The 19047-nt window shown below is 40.6% G+C and overlaps 1 protein-coding gene across 1 annotated transcript; it reads right to left on the bottom strand.

The window, feature by feature from the left end:
• Nucleotides 1-3549: 3549 nt before the first annotated feature.
• LOC128216488 (prolactin-releasing peptide receptor-like) lies at nt 3550-16473 on the bottom strand. The gene is made up of 5 exons (XM_052923069.1): nt 15691-16473; nt 12748-12848; nt 12417-12507; nt 12036-12181; nt 3550-3655 (listed from the first exon to the last, which is right to left on the bottom strand). The coding sequence occupies exons 1-5, from the start codon at nt 16471-16473 to the stop codon at nt 3550-3552; spliced, it is 1227 nt and encodes a 408-aa protein (XP_052779029.1).
• Nucleotides 16474-19047: the final 2574 nt, after the last annotated feature.

Here is a 19047-nt window from a genome sequence, read left to right as displayed (position 1 = left end):
CTGGATGGCGTGGCGCACTTGTACATTGTACACATACCAGGATGGCGTAGCGCACTTGTCAGTGTACACATACCTGGATTTTACTGTGCACTTGAACACTGTACACATATCAGGATGGCGTAGCGCACTAGTACAGTAAACACATACCTTGACGGCGTGGCACACTTGTACAGTGTACAAATACGTTGATGACGTAGCGCAGATGTACAGTGTTCATATACCAGGATGGCGTAGCACACTTTTACAGTGTACACATACCTGGATGGCGATGCGCACTCGTACAGTGTATACATACGTGGATGGCGTAGCACACTTTTACAGTGTACACATACCTGGATGGCGATGCGCACTCGTACAGTGTATACATACGTGGATGCCGTGGCGCACTTGTACATTGTACACATACCTAGATGGCGTAGCGGACTTGTACAGTGTACACATACCTGGATTTTACTGTGCACTTGAACATTGTACACATATCAGGATGGCGTAGCGCACTAGTACAGTAAACACATACCTTGACGGCGTGGCACACTTGTACAGTGTACAAATACGTTGATGACGTAGCGCACATGTACAGTGTTCATATACCAGGATGGCGTAGCACACTTTTACAGTGTACACATACCTGGATGGCGATGCGCACTTGTACAGTGTATACATACGTGGATGGCGTAGCACACTTTTACAGTGTACACATACCTGGATGGCGATGCGCACTCGTACAGTGTATACATACCTAGATGGCGTAGCGGACTTGTACCGTATAACATACCTGGATGGCGATGCGCACTTGTACAGTGTATACATACGTGGATGGCGTAGCGGACTTGTACAGTGTACACATACCTGGATGGCGTAGCGCACTTGTATAGTGTACACATACCTTGATGGCGTGGCGCACTTGCACAATGTATGCTTAATTGTATAGAACGGCACACTTTTACAATGTACCTATACCTGGATGACAAAGCGCTAGAAACTCTTAGATGTTCCTTGACACGGTGTTTTGGTCGCAACAATTCTTTTGTGACTTATTTATCAAGGTGAAGGGTTTGATGCAAGACAATACTTTTATCATGTTTGATTCTCCCTGAATCCGGTCCCATGTCCTTGGTTCAGAGGGACAGCATTTATAAATCGTAAAAATAGTATGGGTTTGTTTCAAACCCAACAAAAACAACAAATAAACAATAAAAACAAACACAAACACAACAACAAACAAACATAGGGAAGGTAGGTCGGACTTTTTGCTTTCCTTCCGTTAATTATATTGTTTTCTAAGATTATTTTGTTACCAAAAACTATGAAGTATATGCTAAGTGATATTCAGCATTAGCATCACTGGTGTTGTTAAAAACCCAAAACACTTCATTTTTAACTTTTTAATGATGATGACAAATTATAACAAACTATTTCTCACGACAATTTTTATGTTAATCTCGTGCGTGTCAAAAGTCACTACTTTAAATGCATAGCACGATGAACGTTAAAAACTATTTAAGGGTCTTCCGAACAATTAGTTTTTGTACAAGCTAACGTAGATAAATTATTTAGGAATAAACTTCATCGTTACATTTAGAAAAGAATGGCCGATGTTGACGTCACATGATGATGCTAAAGCTACAGAGGTATTACCAGATCAGTACCTGTACGTCTTAAAATTTATCGTGTTTGTTGTTGTTTCCTTTTATGTAACACCAACATAAAAGATTCTTTGATATTCACATGTACGACCAGTATGACATTGAACTTTGACCTACAGACCAACGATATCGATATAATGAATTTACAGTATTTGCCAAGGTCAAGCTACCCATAAAGTTTTGTGATCCGATGCCACAACATATTTAAGTTTTGCGGATAAACATTTAAAAAAATGATGACTGTGGCCCTCACCATAAGTATGCTGACAATAGGGGCTATATTCTGTTAAAGAGCAACATGCATACATAGTTTTTAAAGTTTTAAAGCGCCGACATTACATGTGACATTGATCTTCTGATTCAAAAATCCACTTCTCAAACTTACCACTACACGTTCGCGGTTCTATGTTATTAATTGTTCGTGAAAATGTTTCAAGACGCTGTTGTTCATGACGTTGACCTTTGATATACTAATCCCAAAACAGAACAGCCGTCTACTGACTATCAAGATATAACCGCAAATAACCATAAACCCAGGTACATTCGCCGTAAATAAAAACAACAATTGTTAATTCACTATTTACACGAGAGTTTATTTCTTTAGTCAATCAACAACACATTTTTGTCAATACAAAATCACAATACAAAATATATATAAACTTCACTTCATAGTCATTATATCGTATTTTAAACACAACAACAAATGCAAGTACAATATAACATCTTACTATATATGTGTCAATTGAATCAATGTACATGTATATATTTTAGAGGAGTTATACTATTGATAGATATTAGAAATAATCGTTGGAAAAGATCAAAGGAGATTTTCTCCCAAACCCATATAAGAAGATCCAAATAGTTGGCCATGCTGAACATCATTATGTTGCCAGCGGGCAAATATAGACAAATGCCCGAATGTAAAAAAAAATAAATATATTTTTACTCTTTACACACCCTTCGCTCGGATTAGGACGAACCTGTCTTGCACTCTTAGCCGTAGACGATACTTTTAATCTTGGGGAATTCAGATTATGGTTAAAAGTTAAGCCATGTTGATACAAATTTTCCTTATATTGTAAATTTAATATTTTCTATAGATTTTCTTTTCTCGTACACAAGAAAAAGAACTTTTCTTGTTTGTTGTGAAAGAGGTTGCAAACACATTCATGGATTTATTGGCTACTGTAATTTAGTGTCCTTAAAATGAGTCTCGTGAATCATGAACATGTTGACATTCCCACAATATAAATTCTAACTCTAACGAGTCTATATATCTGAAACAGATGTCACAGAGTCACAATTCCACTGAACCATATTTTTGCAGGAAAAGTAGAGATATTCGATTTATGAATTTAAATTTTATTTTCAGCGGTTGGATGTAAATATCATTTTCAAGTGATTCATTTTGCTATTTTTGTGAAATTTTATCATATACGATTTATTTTCTTTCCTAAACAGTATGAATGTTTTCTGAACTCATTTATAAACATTTTCTCTTCATATGATCAAATGTATGTGTAATTTGGTCATATGAAAGATCTTTTTCTGATAGTTTTGTTCCGTTTTAAAGCTATAACTGACTATGATTCACATATATTTGCAAATTGTTCGAAGGTATGGAAACTATTGTTTCTAAAATCGTCTGTTAGACAAGTTTTTGTGTGTTTTTTTTTCTTTTCTTACAGTAGTTCCTAATTTGTATTACATTTCTTACAGTTTCATCTTTAAACCTTTTATTCGCAAATTTGCTAAGTATTTAAAAGAAAATCGGCTGTCTATCTAGCTTCCGCTCTGATGGGTATCATCTTACATTTTCTTCTACAGTATCATTTATAACTCTTTGCTCATTCAGTCAGTAGTCGTCGTCCAGTAACTTGGCTGTCCACAGTCTAATACATGTTCAAAATCCAGTGACTTGGCGGTCCACAGTGACGCATGTAGCGTAGGCAACCCTAGGCCTCTGTCGCCCGCTCGCCCATTCCTTACACGGCCGGAAACTACTCGGTCTGTAAGAATACATATAATAGTATACACATGTACAAGTAATACAATGCCTGGTCATGCTAACAGCTTGCACGTTAACGGTATTTAAAGATTACAACAAGTGCCCCTTTGCGCTAGGTTAAAATACGAATTAGAGAAAAACTACACCACATAAATGATACCCATATGAAATGTGGTTAACCAGCTTAGAAATGATTTTACAACTTGACATCTGGTCGTAACAGCATTACATGTGACGCTTTCACCATAAAAGGTGACACACTTGTTATTATTCATACGTGTGATATGTGGCGAAAATGTCATAGCATATGGTGAGTTCAACGTTACATGTGATGAAATTGTCATGGCATGTAGTGGGGTCAACGGTAGATGTGACGGAATTGTCATGGCATGTGGTGGGGGTCAACGTTACATGTGACGGAATTGTCATGGCATATGGTGAGTTCAACGTTACATGTGATGAAATTGTCATGGCATGTAGTGGGGTCAACGGTAGATGTGACGGAATTGTCATGGCATGTGGTGGGGGTCAACGTTACATGTGACGGAATTGTCATGGCATATGGTGAGTTCAACGTTACATGTGGAGAAAATGTCATGGCATGTAGTGGGGTAAACGGTACATGTGACGGAATTGTAATGGCATGTGGTGAGTTCAACGTTACATCTGACGGAATTGTCATGGCATATGGTGGGGTCAACGTTACATGTGACGGAATTGTCACGGCATACGGTGGGGACAACGGTACATGTGACCGAATTGTCATGGCATATGGTGAGTTCAACGTTACATGTGAGGAAATTGTCACGGCATATGGTGAGTTCAACGTTACATGTGGCGAAAATGTCATGGCATGTGGTGGGGTCAACGGTACATGTGACGGAATTGTTATGTCATGTGGTGGGGGTCAACGTTACATCTGACGGAATTGTTATGTCATGTGGTGGGGGTCAACGTTACATCTGGCGGAATCGTTAGGTCATGTGGTGGGGGTCAATGTTACATGTGACGGAATTGTTATGTCATGTGGTGAGGGTCAACGGTACATGTGACGGAACTGTCATGGCATATGGTGAGTTCAACGTTACATGTGACGGAATTGTCACGGCATATGGTGAGTTCAACGTTACATGTGACCGAATTGTCATGGCATATGGTGAGTTCAACGTTACATGTGGCGAAAATGTCATGGCATGTGGTGGGGTCAACGTTACCTGTGACGGAATTGTCATGGCATGTGGTCGGGGTCTACGTTACATGTTACCGAATTGTCACGGCATATGGTGGGGTCAAATTAACATGTGACGGAATTGTCAAGGCATGTGGTGAGGTCAACGTTACATGTGACGGAATTGTCACGGCATATGGTGAGTTCTACGTTACATGTGACGTAATTGTCATAGCATATGGTGAATTCAACGTTACATGTGGAAAAAATGTCATGGCATGTGTTGGGGTCAACGGTACATCTGACGGAATTGTCATGGAATGTGGTGGGGTCAACGTTACCTGTGACGGAATTGTCATGGCATGTGGTCGGGGTCTACTTACATGTGACCGAATTGTCACGGCATATGGTTGGGTCAAAGTTACATGTGACAGAATTGTCATGGCACGTGGTGAGGTCAACGGTACATGTAACGGAATTGTCATGGCATATGGTGAGTTCAACGTTACATGTGACCGAATTGTCATGGCATATGGTGAGTTCAACGTTACATGTGGAGAAACTTTCATGGCATGTGGTGGGGTCAACGGTACATGTGACGAAATTGTCACGGCATATGGTGGGGGTCAAAATTACATGTGACGGAATAGTCATGGCACGTGGTGAGGTCAACGTTACATGTGACGGAATTGTTATGGCATGTGTTGGGGGTCAACGTTACATTTGACGGAATTGTAATGGCATGTGGTGAGGTCAACGTTACATTTGACGAAATTGTAATGGGATGAGGTGGGGGGTCAACGTTACATGTGATAGAATTGTTATGGCATGTGGTGGGGGTCAACGTTACATTTGACGGAAGTGTAATGGCATGTGGTGAGTTCAACGTTACATTTGACGGAATTGTAATGGCATGTGGTGAGGTCAACGTTACATTTGACGGAATTGTAATGGCATGTGGTGAGGTCAACGTTACATTTGACGGAATTGTAATGGCATGTGGTGAGGTCAACGTTACATTTGACGGAATTGTAATGGCATGTGGTGAGGTCAACGTTACATTTGACGGAATTGTAATGGCATGTGGTGAGGTCAACGCTACATTTGACGGAATTGTAATGGCATGTGGTGAGGTCAACGTTACATGTGACGGAATCGTTATGGCATGTGGTGGGGGTCAACGTTACATTTGACGGAATCGTTATGTCATGTGGTGGGGGTTAACGTTACATCTGACGGAATTGTTATGGCATGTGGTGGGGGTCAACGTAACATGTGACGGAATTGTCATGGCATGTGGTGGGGGTCATCGTTACATGTGACGGAATTGTCATGGCATGTGGTGGGTGTCAACGTAACATGTGACGGAATTGTCATGGCATGTGGAGGGGGTCAATGTTACATGTGACGGAATTGTTATGTCATGTGGAGGGGGTCAACGTTACATGTGAGGGAATTGTTATGGCATGTGGTGGGGGTCAACGTTACATGTGACGGAATTTTTATGACTTGTGGTGGGAGTCAACGTTACATGTGATGGAATTGTCATGGCATGTGGTGGGGTCAATGTTGTATGTGATGGAAATGTTATGGCATGTGGTGGGGGTCAACGTTAAATGTGATGGAATTGTTATGGCATGTGGTGGGGGTCAACGTTAAATGTGATGGAATTGTCATGGCATGTGGTGGGGTCAATGTTGCATGTGACGGAATTGTTATGGCATGTGGTTGGGGTCAACGTTACATGTGATGGAATTGTCATGGCATGTGGAGGGGTCAATGTTGCATATGACGGAATTGTCATGGCATGTGGTGGGGGTCAACGTTAAATGTGACGGAATTGTTATGACATGTGGTGGGGGTTAACGTTACATGTGATGGAATTGTCATTGCATGTGGTGGGTGTCGACATAACATGTGACGGAATTGTCATGGCATGTGGTGGGGTCAATGTTACATGTGACGGAATTGTTATGGCATGTGGTGAGGTCAACGTTATATGTGACGGAATTGTTATGACTTGTGGAGGGGGTCAACGTTACATGTGACGGAATTGTTATGTCATGTGGTGGGGGGTCAACGTTACATGTGATGGAATTGTTATGTCTTGTGAAGGGGGTCAACGTTACATGTGATGGATTTGTTATGTCTTGTTTAGGGGGTCAACGTTACATGTGACGGAATTGTTATGGCATATGGTGGGGGTCAACGTTACCTGTGACGGAATTGTTATGGCATGTGGTTGGGGTCAACGGTACATGTGATGGAATTGTTTTGTCATGTGGTGGGGGTCAACGTTACGTGTGACGGATTTGTTATTGCATGTGGTGAGGTCAACGTTACATGTGATGGAATTGTTATGTCTTGTGTAGGGGGTCAACGTTACATGTGACGGAATTGTTATGTCTTGTGTAGGGTGTCAACGTTACATGTGATGGAATTGTTATGTCTTGTGTTGGGTATGAACGTAACATGTGGCGGAATTGTTATGTCTTGTGTAGGGGGTCAACGTTACATGTGACGTGTGACGGAATTGTTATTGCATGTGGTGAGGTCAACGTTACATGTGACGGAATTGTTATGGCATGTGGTGAGGGTCAACGTTACATGTAGTGGAATTGTCATGGCATGTGGTGAGGTCAACGTTACATGTGACGGAATTGTTACGAAATGTGGCTAGGTCAACGTTACATGTGACGGAATTGTTACGGCATGTGGTTAGGTCAACGTTACATGTGACGGAATTGTTATGGCATGTGGTTGGGGTCAACGTTACATCTGACGGATTTGTAATGGCATGTGGTGGGGGTCAACGTTACATGTGACGGAATTGTTTTGTCATGTTGTGGGGGTCAACGTTAAATGTGACGGAATTGTCATGGCATGTGGTGAGGGTCAACGTAACATGTAGTGGAATTATCATGGCATGTGGTGAGGGTCAACGTAACATGTAGTGGAATTGTCATGGCATGTGGTGAGGTCAATGTTACATGTGACGGAATTGTTATGGCATGTGGTGGGGGTCAACGTTACATTTGACGGAATTGTAATGGCATGTGGTGAGGTCAACGGTACATTTGACGGAATTGTAATGGCATGTGGTGGGGGGTCAACGTTACATGTGACGGAATTGTTATGGCATGTGGTGGGGGTCAACGTTACATTTGACGGAATTGTAATGGAATGTGGTGAGGTCAACGTTACATTTGACGGAATTGTAATGGCATGTGGTGAGGTCAACGTTACATTTGACGGAATTGTCATGGCATGTGGTGAGGTCAACCTTACATTTGACGGAATTGTAATGGCATGTGGTGAGGTCAACGATACATTTGACGGAATTTTAATGGCATGTGGTGAGGTCAACGTTACATGTGACGGAATTGTTATGGCATGTGGTGGGGGTCAACGTTACATTTGACGGAATTGTTATGGCATGTGGTGGGGGTCAACGTTACATGTGACGGAATTGTTTTGTCATGTGGTGGGGGTCAACGTTACATGTGACGGATTTGTTATGTCATGTGGTGGGGGTAAACGTTACATGTCACGGAATTGTTATGTCATGTGGTGGGGGTAAACGTTACATGTGACTGAATTGTCATAGCATGTGGTGGGGGTCAACGTTACATGTGACGGAGTTGTCATAGTATGTGGTGGGGGTCAACGTTACATGTGACGGAATTGTCATGGCATGTGGTGGCGGTCAACGTTACATATGACAGAATTGTCATGGCATGTGGTGGCGGTCAACGTTACATGTGACGGAATTGTTATGGCATGTGGTGAGGTCAATGTTACATGTGACAGAATTGTTATGGCATGTGGTGGGGGTCAACGTTACATTTGACAGAATTGTAATGGCATGTGGTGGGGATAAACGTTACATGTGACGGAATTGTTTTGGCATGTGGTGGGGGTCAACGTTACATGTGACGGAATTGTCATGGCATGTGGTGGGGTTCAACGTTACATGTGACGGAATTGTCATGGTATGTGTTGGGGGTCAACGTTACATGTGACGGAATTGTCATGGCATGTGGATGCGGTCAACGTTACATCTGACAGAATTGTCATGGCATGTGGTGGCGGTCAATGTTAGATGTGACGGAATTGTTATGGCATGTGGTGGGGATCAACGTTACATGTGACGGAATTGTTATGGCATGTGGTGGGGGTCAACGTTACATGTGATGGAATTGTTATGGCATGTGGTGGGGATCAACGTTACATGTGACGGAATTGTTATGGCATGTGGTGGGTGTCAACGTTACATTTGACGGAATTGTAATGGCATGTTGTGATGTCAACGTTACATTTGACGGAATTGTAATGGCATGTGGTGGGGGTCAACGTTAAATGTGACGGAATTGTTATGTCATGTGGTGGGGATCAACGTTACATGTGACGAAATTGTCATGGCATGTGGTGGCGGTCAACGTTACATGTGACGGAATGGTTATGGCATGTGGTGACGGTCAACGTTACATGTGACGGAATGGTTATGGCATGTGGTGGCGGACAACGTTACATGTGACGGAATTGTCATGGCATGTGGTGGCTGTCAACGTTACATGTGGCGGAATGGTCATGGCATGTGGTTGGGATCAACGTTACATGTGACGGAATGGTCATGGCATGTGGTGGCGGTAAACGTTACATGTGATGGAATTGTCATGGCATGTGGTGGGGATCTACGTTACATGTGACGGAATTGTTATGGCATGTTGTGGGGATCAACGTTACATTTGACGGAATTGTCATGGCATGTGGTGGGGATCAACGTTACATGTGACGTAATTGTCATAGTATGGAGGGGTCAACGTTACATGTGACGGAATTGTTATGGCATGTGGTGGGGATCAACGTTACATGTGACGGAATTGTCATAGTATGGAGGGATCTACGTTACATGTGACGGAATTGTCATGGCATGTGGCGGGGGTCAACGTTACATTTAATGGAATTGTCATAGTATGGAGGGATCAACGTTACATGTGACGGAATTGTCATGGCATGTGGTGGGGATCAACGTTACATGTGACGGAATTGTCATAGTATGGAGGGATCTACGTTACATGTGACGGAATTGTCATGGCATGTGGTGGGGGTCAACGTTACATTTGATGGAATTGTCATGGCATGTGGAGGGCGTCAACGTTACATGTGATGGAATTGTCATGGCATGTGGTGGGGTCAACGTTACTTGTGATGGAATGGTCATGGCATGTGGTGGCGGTAAACGTTACATGTGATGGAATGGTCATGGCATGTGGTGGCGGTCAACGTTACATGTGATGGAATGGTCATGGCATGTGGTGGGAGTCAACGTTACATTTGATGGAATTGTCATGGCATGTGGTGGGGATCTACGTTACATGTGACGGAATTGTCATGGCATGTGGTGGGGATCAACGATACATGTGACGGAATTGTTATGGCATGTGGTGGGGATCAACGTTACATGTGACGGAATTGTTATGACATGTGGTGTCAACGTTACATGTGATGGAATGGTCATGGCATGTGGTGGGGGTCAACGTTACATTTGATGGAATTGTCATGGCATGTGGTGGGGATCTACGTTACATGTGACGGAATTGTCATGGCATGTGGTGGGGATCAACGTTACATGTGACGGAATTGTTATGGCATGTGGTGGGGGTCAACGTTACTTGTGATGGAATGGTCATGGCATGTGGTGGCGGTCAACGTTACATGTGATGGAATGGTCATGGCATGTGGTGGCGGTCAACGTTACATGTGATGGAATGGTCATGGCATGTGGTGGGAGTCAACGTTACATTTGATGGAATTGTTATGGCATGTGGTGGGGATCAACGTTACATGTGACGGAATTGTTATGACATGTGGTGTCAACGTTACATGCGATGGAATGGTCATGGCATGTGGTGGGGGTCAACGTTACATTTGATGGAATTGTCATTGCATGTGGTGGGGATCTACGTTATATGTGACGGAATTGTCATGGCATGTGGTGGGGATCAACGTTACATGTGACGGAATTGTTATGGCATGTGGTGGGGATCAACGTTACATGTGACGGAATTGTTATGGCATGTGGTGGGGATCAACGTTACATGTGACGGAATTGTTATGGCATGTGGTGGGGATCAACGTTACATGTGATGGAATGGTCATGGCATGTGGTGGCGGTCAACGTTACATGTGATGGAATTGTCATGGCATGTGGTGGGGATCTACGTTACATGTGACGGAATTGTTATGGCATGTGGTGGGGATCAACGTTACATGTGATGGAATGGTCATGGCATGTGGTGGGGGTCAACGTTACATGTGATGGAATGGTCGTGGCATGTGGTGGGGGTCAACGTTACATTTGATGGAATTGTCATGGCATGTGGTGGGGATCTACGTTACATGTGACGGAATTGTCATGGCATGTGGTGGGGGTCAACGTTACATGTGACGGAATTGTTATGGCATGTGGTGGGGATCAACGTTACATGTGACGGAATTGTTAGGGCATGTGGTGGGGGTCAACGTTACATGTGACGGAATTGTTATGGCATGTGGTGGGGATCAACGTTACATGTGACGGCATTGTTAGGGCCTGTGGTGGGGGTCAACGTTACATGTGATGGAATTGTCATGGCATGTGGTGGGGATCTACGTTACATGTGACTGAATTGTCATAGTATGGAGGGGTCAACGTTAGATCTACTAGTTTTACCCTAATGTGTCACACTTTTATTAATACTTTTGACTGACGAGATAGAATGCCATTTCTGTCACACGTAATAATACTACTGTCACATGTAGAAGGTGAAGGCGTTACATGCAATGCGGTTACGGATGCAACATTGCAAATCAAATAAGGCAGTGGTGGCGATCCAGATAAAAAAAACCCCTTAAATAAAACAGTCAATGTGTCCATGACAAGCAAAATGACAAATCCGTTTAAATACGATTACACAAAAAACTGCTTTAGGGTGAGTGGCTTGTACAGAGAAGTAAAGAAAAAAGAGGTAAAATTGCAACTGTTGTTTTTGATGTACACTCAATTTCGAGCGATACATTTAGAACGCTCACAGGACGGTCATGCTATATAGCGATTAAATTATGCATTGCGAACGTGTTTAAGTTAGTCACAACATACATACCTACCCCATATAAATAAGTATTGATTTTTCTGTACGCATGTGAAAGCCTGGGTTAAACGAATACATACCTAAATGTGAGCGTGATTCTTTTTGAGCCATTTATTCCATCTGAGCCGTCATTTCCCGTCAAAATGGACGAATTACTGCTTCCGTTCTTTCTACCCATGCACCGAGATTTGGAGAAAAGCTGGTGATACTCTCGTTTGAATTTCTCCTGAAAACCCCCCACACCATTTCTCATTTTGCGTCAGTGTAATTTTTACCATTAGACAATAAGCTTGTGATATATGTGTGATGTGCTGCCTATGTGAGCGATGTATGAGTTAAACATGTATTTTCGATTTCTCTCATGTCGAATAGTTCAATTAATATAGCATACATTTGAATTTCTTATTTCAGTAAAGTAATTGGATATATTCAAAGAATATACTATAACATAGGGTACTTACATTTAAAAGCCCGTAGATAAAAGGGTTGTAACAGGAATTGCTCATGGCCAGCCAATTGGAACAAAACCAAATGACGTTGATGTACTTGTAACTGTAATGGAAATAAATACATCTTTGATGGATGTCATTTCAAACAAGTTCTTATTTACCAGTAAAATTCATTAATGCAGATGATGTTAAAAGAAATATCTTTTGAGAAGATAACATCTCTAGAATCTCTTCACACTATTTATAATTGAAGGTTAACAGAATAATGACAAGCGGGCACCAAATCCTATTGAAGTTAGTTACTAGTAAAGCGGTAGAGAAGATAAAGTAGTTATGTTTTTACTCGTTTATCTGGGGTCTGATCTCTGAGATGATGTGGTAAACCTGGAGGGGAAGCCAGCATATGACAAACAGGAGAACAACCACGATCAGCATCTTCACCACCTGAAATGTATCCACCATAAATACTCGCTCTCATATACCCTTGAAAAAGACATAAAGCTCCCATTTGTATATGCTTTTGTTTTAAAATAGATGGGTTTACAAAACACACGTGACAGAAACAACCAATGAGAAACGGTTTCACCTGTTTAAGGCGAACTGCGTCAACATCTTTTTTTTCATTGTAACAAAATAGTGCACACAGAGAAGATTCCTTTTTCTGTGATTCCTCCCGTGAATAAATATGAACATTATGTTCATCGTATCTCTTTGTCGATTCACCAGTTTGAAGGAAAATGAGGAAGAAAAGTCATTATCATTTTCCGCATATTAAAATGAAATACAACGGCACATCCGAATAATGATGAGAAAACTTGACGAAGCAATACGAATTTGTCTGGTTGTAGGCAATTAATTATACAATTTGATTGTTGTTTTTATAGGTCCATTAACTATCTTCCAGACAAAGCATTTTGAATTTTCTTTTTGAATATCTGCGGGCATTATTTTAATTTCAATACTTATCAAAATAGCCTTGACCTTGTTTTTCTCCGACTGTCTATAAGTCATTTCTGTCAAAACATTTGGGAGACAAGAGATGAAAGAGAAACGGACGTCATGTGTTCACTCAAGGATTGTGTATAACATGTTGTTGATTTTTCTCTTTTGGTATTTTTCATAGTGAAAAACAAAACAGTCAAAGCATTTGCAGTTTTTGTTTCAAACTCTTTTGTTTAATTTATGATGAAAATTTGCTTCCGAATGTTCCTTCTAGTGATGCATAGGTGAAATACAGCGAGTGAATCAAAGGCATGTTCTCTTTTGCGAACACGATCATCTAGAGGTTAAACATGCAAGTCATTTTGAAAGCTGCATGGTCACAGATCAGCATAAATTTCGGAAAACGTCAAGTATGTCCTTTTCCGGCTATCCTGTTTTATGGTTGGTTGAATTCCCCCCCCCCCAAAAAAATACAGAACAGAACATAACTAAAGTTTATTTCTACACATAACATCACACATACATACATCAATAAAGTAGACTATGAAATGAACCACCCTAAATTGCCCTATGTCACGCCTCCAACATAAATGATGCAACGCCATTGGTCCAGGACTGGTCACGCGGTGACCCCATATTTTTCCATATAGGGTCACCAAATTTATATCGTACCATAATGTCTATTTTCCGATTCCGATAAATAAATAAAACATTTAAACATGTAAACAGGTTGTCGACGTGATAAATACGTTACGGGTAGTAGGTGACCCGATATGGGATATACGGGGCGCAGGGAACCATATTCGAACCAGCTTCGCTCTCTCTCACCCGATATGGTTTCTTTTCCCCGTCCCATATCGGGTCACCTACTAACCCCGTAACTAATAATATCGATTCGACTTGACCATACCCGCTATGTACCGATATCGGGACGAGCGTCATTAAGTCACATAACTCGTGTTACAGCAACGTTAGGTTTGCATGTTGCTTCAATGGAATGTTTGATTTGCATATTGAACCTTCGCTTTTCGCAAATATATAGCTCTTCCTAAACCAATTATGGTTTTGCTGGTGTCCTTTTCTTTGGTCAGCGATGCTCATTCATTTTATTTTTGATCAATAGTGTTTGTTCCCTCTCGCTGTTATAATTCGTCCCGATCATGTCTTAATACTGCTTTCGAACCAGTTTTATATCCTTAAAAATAAACTTTAACACGATAAATCATTCCTGCCGGTGATCGTTCGCTCGGGGTTCAAACCGGATACTATCGGCGGTCTACCTTGCAGCCTACATGGCTTCATTTTTATGTTGCCGTAACTTTTTCTCTGTCGTTTCAAACGATGCAAGTTTATATATGTATATCAATCACGACGGTCAGTTATCTATTTTTGTAGAAAGCAAAACTGTGCGTCTATTTCCTGTATGTTGCAGTGCCGTCTGTTTATACGCTACCTTCAATTGACAACTGAAGGTGCGGTCAACTATGGAGATTGGTGCACTCGTCATGCTGAATGTAAAGAGAACTCTCCCTGAACACAAGTACCAAGGAATACTACATGTATTATATTAAGAGCTTAATTTCATAGTCTAAGATAACCCACCGTCGGATATTACCAATATTTTTAACGAATGTGATTTCTTGGCGACGTAAGGCGTTGATCATTATCAAAACAAAAATAGGCAAATGTGTTTATATTGATTGCATGATACGAATTACGTTAATAAAAAGGAATGGAAACACACTAATATTCGCGAAATTAGATATACCATCAAGACATGAGCACTTACTCGAATATAAGTCAACATTTGTTGCCTTTTGACAAAAAAGAACGCAAGCCTCTTCACAAAGAGTCACTTGAATCTTTTCTTGTCTTTTCAATCTAGAAATCTAAATCCATTCCGATTGAAACCTGGATGATACCATATCACGTCTTTGCACCATAAAACGACTATTTGAATTCACCAACCCAGACTTAATATAACGACCGACAGGCCAGTTTAAAATTCGCCCCAATATATCATGCGACTACACATTTCTTATAAGGGAGGGACTGGGCCAAATAAATGCGAACATCAAATAAGTGTTGAGTTTTGACGATGTATATGGAGCGGGTAAATAAGGCCTCGCTGCACCTGCTCCGTTTTCTATCGATTGCAAAAAAATACAACACTGCGTGGCACAAACCATACACATATAATCAATTCAAAGATCTGTTAACTAAAATGCATGTCTGCATTGCCTATTCCTAAAACAATAATACCCTGCTACAACACCAACATTGGTTGTAACTTACTTTAAACATGTACAATCCCTTTGTGTGCATATTTGGCAGGTTACTGTACCTTTCTTCTCGTTCGTTGTCTGGCCATGTCCCGTTCCCTGTCGAGGTTGTAGCCAGGCGCCTTCGTGCCCCAAATCGTAACGGCTATCCGTGAGTAGGCCAATGTGATGGCGATCAGAGGTAAAACATACTGGGCCAGAACCAATACCCAGTAGTAAATCTTTCCGAAGTCCTTTGACCAACTCGGCGAGCAGTATGGCATGAAATCGCGGACAACAGGATCGTAGACTGGCTTCACCGAGTAGTAATACGCCTGTGGTACAATAGATGCAATGCCTAATCCCCAGATGAGAACCAGGCTTAGAATGGCTTGGCACCTGGTGAATCCTGCTTTTAGTGGATAGATCACGGCAACGTAGCGATCAAGCGATATTATTGTCAACGTAAACACGCTTACACTGACGGAGAGGTCTTTAAACGAAGGCGCTACCTTGCACATAAAGTGAGGAAAGTCCCATCTCTGATGTAGAGCCGGTTGAAATTGAAATGGAATAGCAAACAGCCCGATAATGATGTCCGCTGAAGCAAGGTTGGCTATAAAGATATATGTTACAGTCTGCATTCGCTTGTCCTTTGCAATAACGAATATAACTAAACCATTTCCTACAATGGCAATAATTGATATTGATCCATAAAGAACTGCTAGCACGGCGACCACAAAGGTTGGTACCTCGTAAAGTGTGCGTCCCTCCAGGGAGAGGGAGCCGTTAGTGGAGTTCAATGTGTAGTTGCTGATGTGCTTCTCTATCTCATCGAGCACTTGTAGGTACGAACCGTCTTCCATGTCAGTTCTTGGCTCGACTCACAAATACAGTATTCAATTAAAGCGAGTTATACTCACTATCCGTATCTTATTAGATATTTCTAGGTAAAAAAGATCATTTAAAAGTTTGTGTTATTTAAATTTATTCCAAGCAATGCCCCATGCTTTTTGTTTTGATATAATTATGTAGTTCGGGTGGAAAGGGCTCTTCTAATCATCCAGTCAAAGTCCGGCAGATAGCATATGTACTATCAAAAGCAGTCTGTAGTCATTCAATAAGTAGGAATTAATAGAATGAAGAAATTTTGCATGTTCCTCCAAAACCTGCGTTTACGTTAGTGTACTTCGTCTTCCTACGGCTCCTGAAAGTAATAGCAATGACAAAATTAAAATCACATCTAAATACATGCAAATAATATTTGTATATACCAAGAAGATAACACGGAGGAAGGCTGAATTGTGCTCCTGACACAGAAGATCTTACATGTTTAGTAAATCGACCCTTTGAAAGTTTCTGATAAGGCATTACAACTTCTAAGAAATTATGAAAAGCAAAAATAATTCCAGTCAGCTGTGGCGATAGCCCTCCTATTGCAAGTGTTTATGATTTTTTATGGTTATTTGATTATTGACCTCTCACGGTGTGAACTTTGGCGAATAAATGAATTGTACGATGGGGAATTATGTTGCTCCTGCTTGATATGTTCATTGACGGCAGATGTTGTCTGCATATAATCGTTGTGTATGTCGAGTTATTATAAAGACATCTCTTGTTTCGTATGGTGTTGTTTTTGGTTATACTATATATAAGTTGGCTAAATTATAGGTATATTTTACCCTACTACTAGTTCAGGTTTCCATATCTTATTATCATATTTATTGTTTGATTTTTACTACACATTAAAGTTGAACACGTCCCAAAAGGTAATATATCACGTGTTCGCAGAAGTTCTTTAGCTACCTTATTTCAAATGCTGAGAACTAAAAAAATGGTTACGCTAAACGTCTGAAGTAACTTAATGACAGTTATGTTAAAGATCTACAACAGCTTTTGTTTTCTTTGCTTTGGATTTAGGCTTTTTAGTGCCCAATCAACTGCGGCTCCCACGTGCAAGATACAAGTTCGACATGTACAACCACCTTCGATCGGCTCCGACTCCTTGGTCGGAATCAGTAAGCGTACGTATACCTCCAACTAATGGCAACGGGACGGAAAAAAACGAGATGGCAATCTTCATGAAGTCATTTCTTTAATTATCAATTATTTCAATACGCCCGGACACCCGAAACCGCTTGACGTCTGTTAAATTACATATACAAAGAGGTTGGTCAGTTTTGGTGATGCTCTGTTTGGTCAGTGGTTGGCGACAGATAAACCACTTTGTTTCCTGTTTCCAACAAACTCCGAAAATATGCCATGATCTATCAGTCTTTATAAATATTAATATCAAAATAACCAATGCCCTTGAGTTTCAAATACAGTGTGTATTTTGTCCACTTCATGTTCTGTTATGTGTTTGCCTCATGTGTGATAAAGAGAATTCATATATTGGTTTATTGATAATAGGGATTCGTCCCATCAAATACGTATTACAGTAGCCGTATCATAGAATTATAGAATTGTGACTTTGCTGAATTGAGAGGTATGCTAGATAAATATTTGTCAATTAAAATACAGAACCTAGTCGTTTTCGAGAATAAAAAAACAATGATTTAATTAGGCACCCAGACCCCACAATATCAGTAGCACACATACACTTTTATTTATGTATCTTATTAGTTTCTACGCTTGTGTCCGCTATCCAGGAGGATTAAATTACTTGGTATTGTAATAAGGTCAAGTGAACTATTTATTTGGGGTTTAAAACCACAAATTATAGCTGTCTGCTATGTATGTTAAGACATATAATGATAATAATAATAATACACACGAGTTTGCAGAAGTAATCATTTGTATTTTAATATATATATATATATATATATATATATATATATATATATATATATACAAATTCAACCTTTGGGACATTTTGCCTATTTGAACAACCTTTGGAAGACATTATCATTACATGCTATATATCCTATACTAATATATCCTTTGCATATTCCTTCATAAAATATGCATAATTAAATGTAGTGAAGCATAATTAATGATGGTTTTTTCCCAAAATACTAGCCATCGAGAATATACAATTTTTGACTGTCGCCTAAAGGTAAAGCGCCGGATGTTCATGAAAAAGTACAACCTTTGGGAGAAGTACCCCAAATGTTGTACTGTATATGTCGCCGAAAGGTTCAATATTATATATAATCTAATTTGACTACTTAACTCAGCCGGTAGAGTGTTCTGAATGTTTCGCGGCAGACCCCGTTCGAATGTTTTAGTCCTACTGACAACGTTAAGATGCCAGTTCGGTAACCATGATTTATGTAGCCATCTCCTCAATCCTTTCATTATATTGTCAAATTATTATTTCTTGCATTTTATTTGCTGTGTTCATAACAATATATGAAGCTAATTTTAATTTAAAGTCGGGCTAGGTTGTGATCTTACTCTCACACTAAGACGAAGATTTATGAACCTTAATAAACAAT

The sequence above is a fragment of the Mya arenaria genome, chromosome 2 (assembly GCF_026914265.1).
Source record: "Mya arenaria isolate MELC-2E11 chromosome 2, ASM2691426v1".
Classification (NCBI taxonomy): domain Eukaryota; kingdom Metazoa; phylum Mollusca; class Bivalvia; order Myida; family Myidae; genus Mya; species Mya arenaria.
The sequence above is the reverse complement of the archived record's forward strand: the minus strand, read 5'-3'. Positions and strand labels throughout refer to the sequence as shown.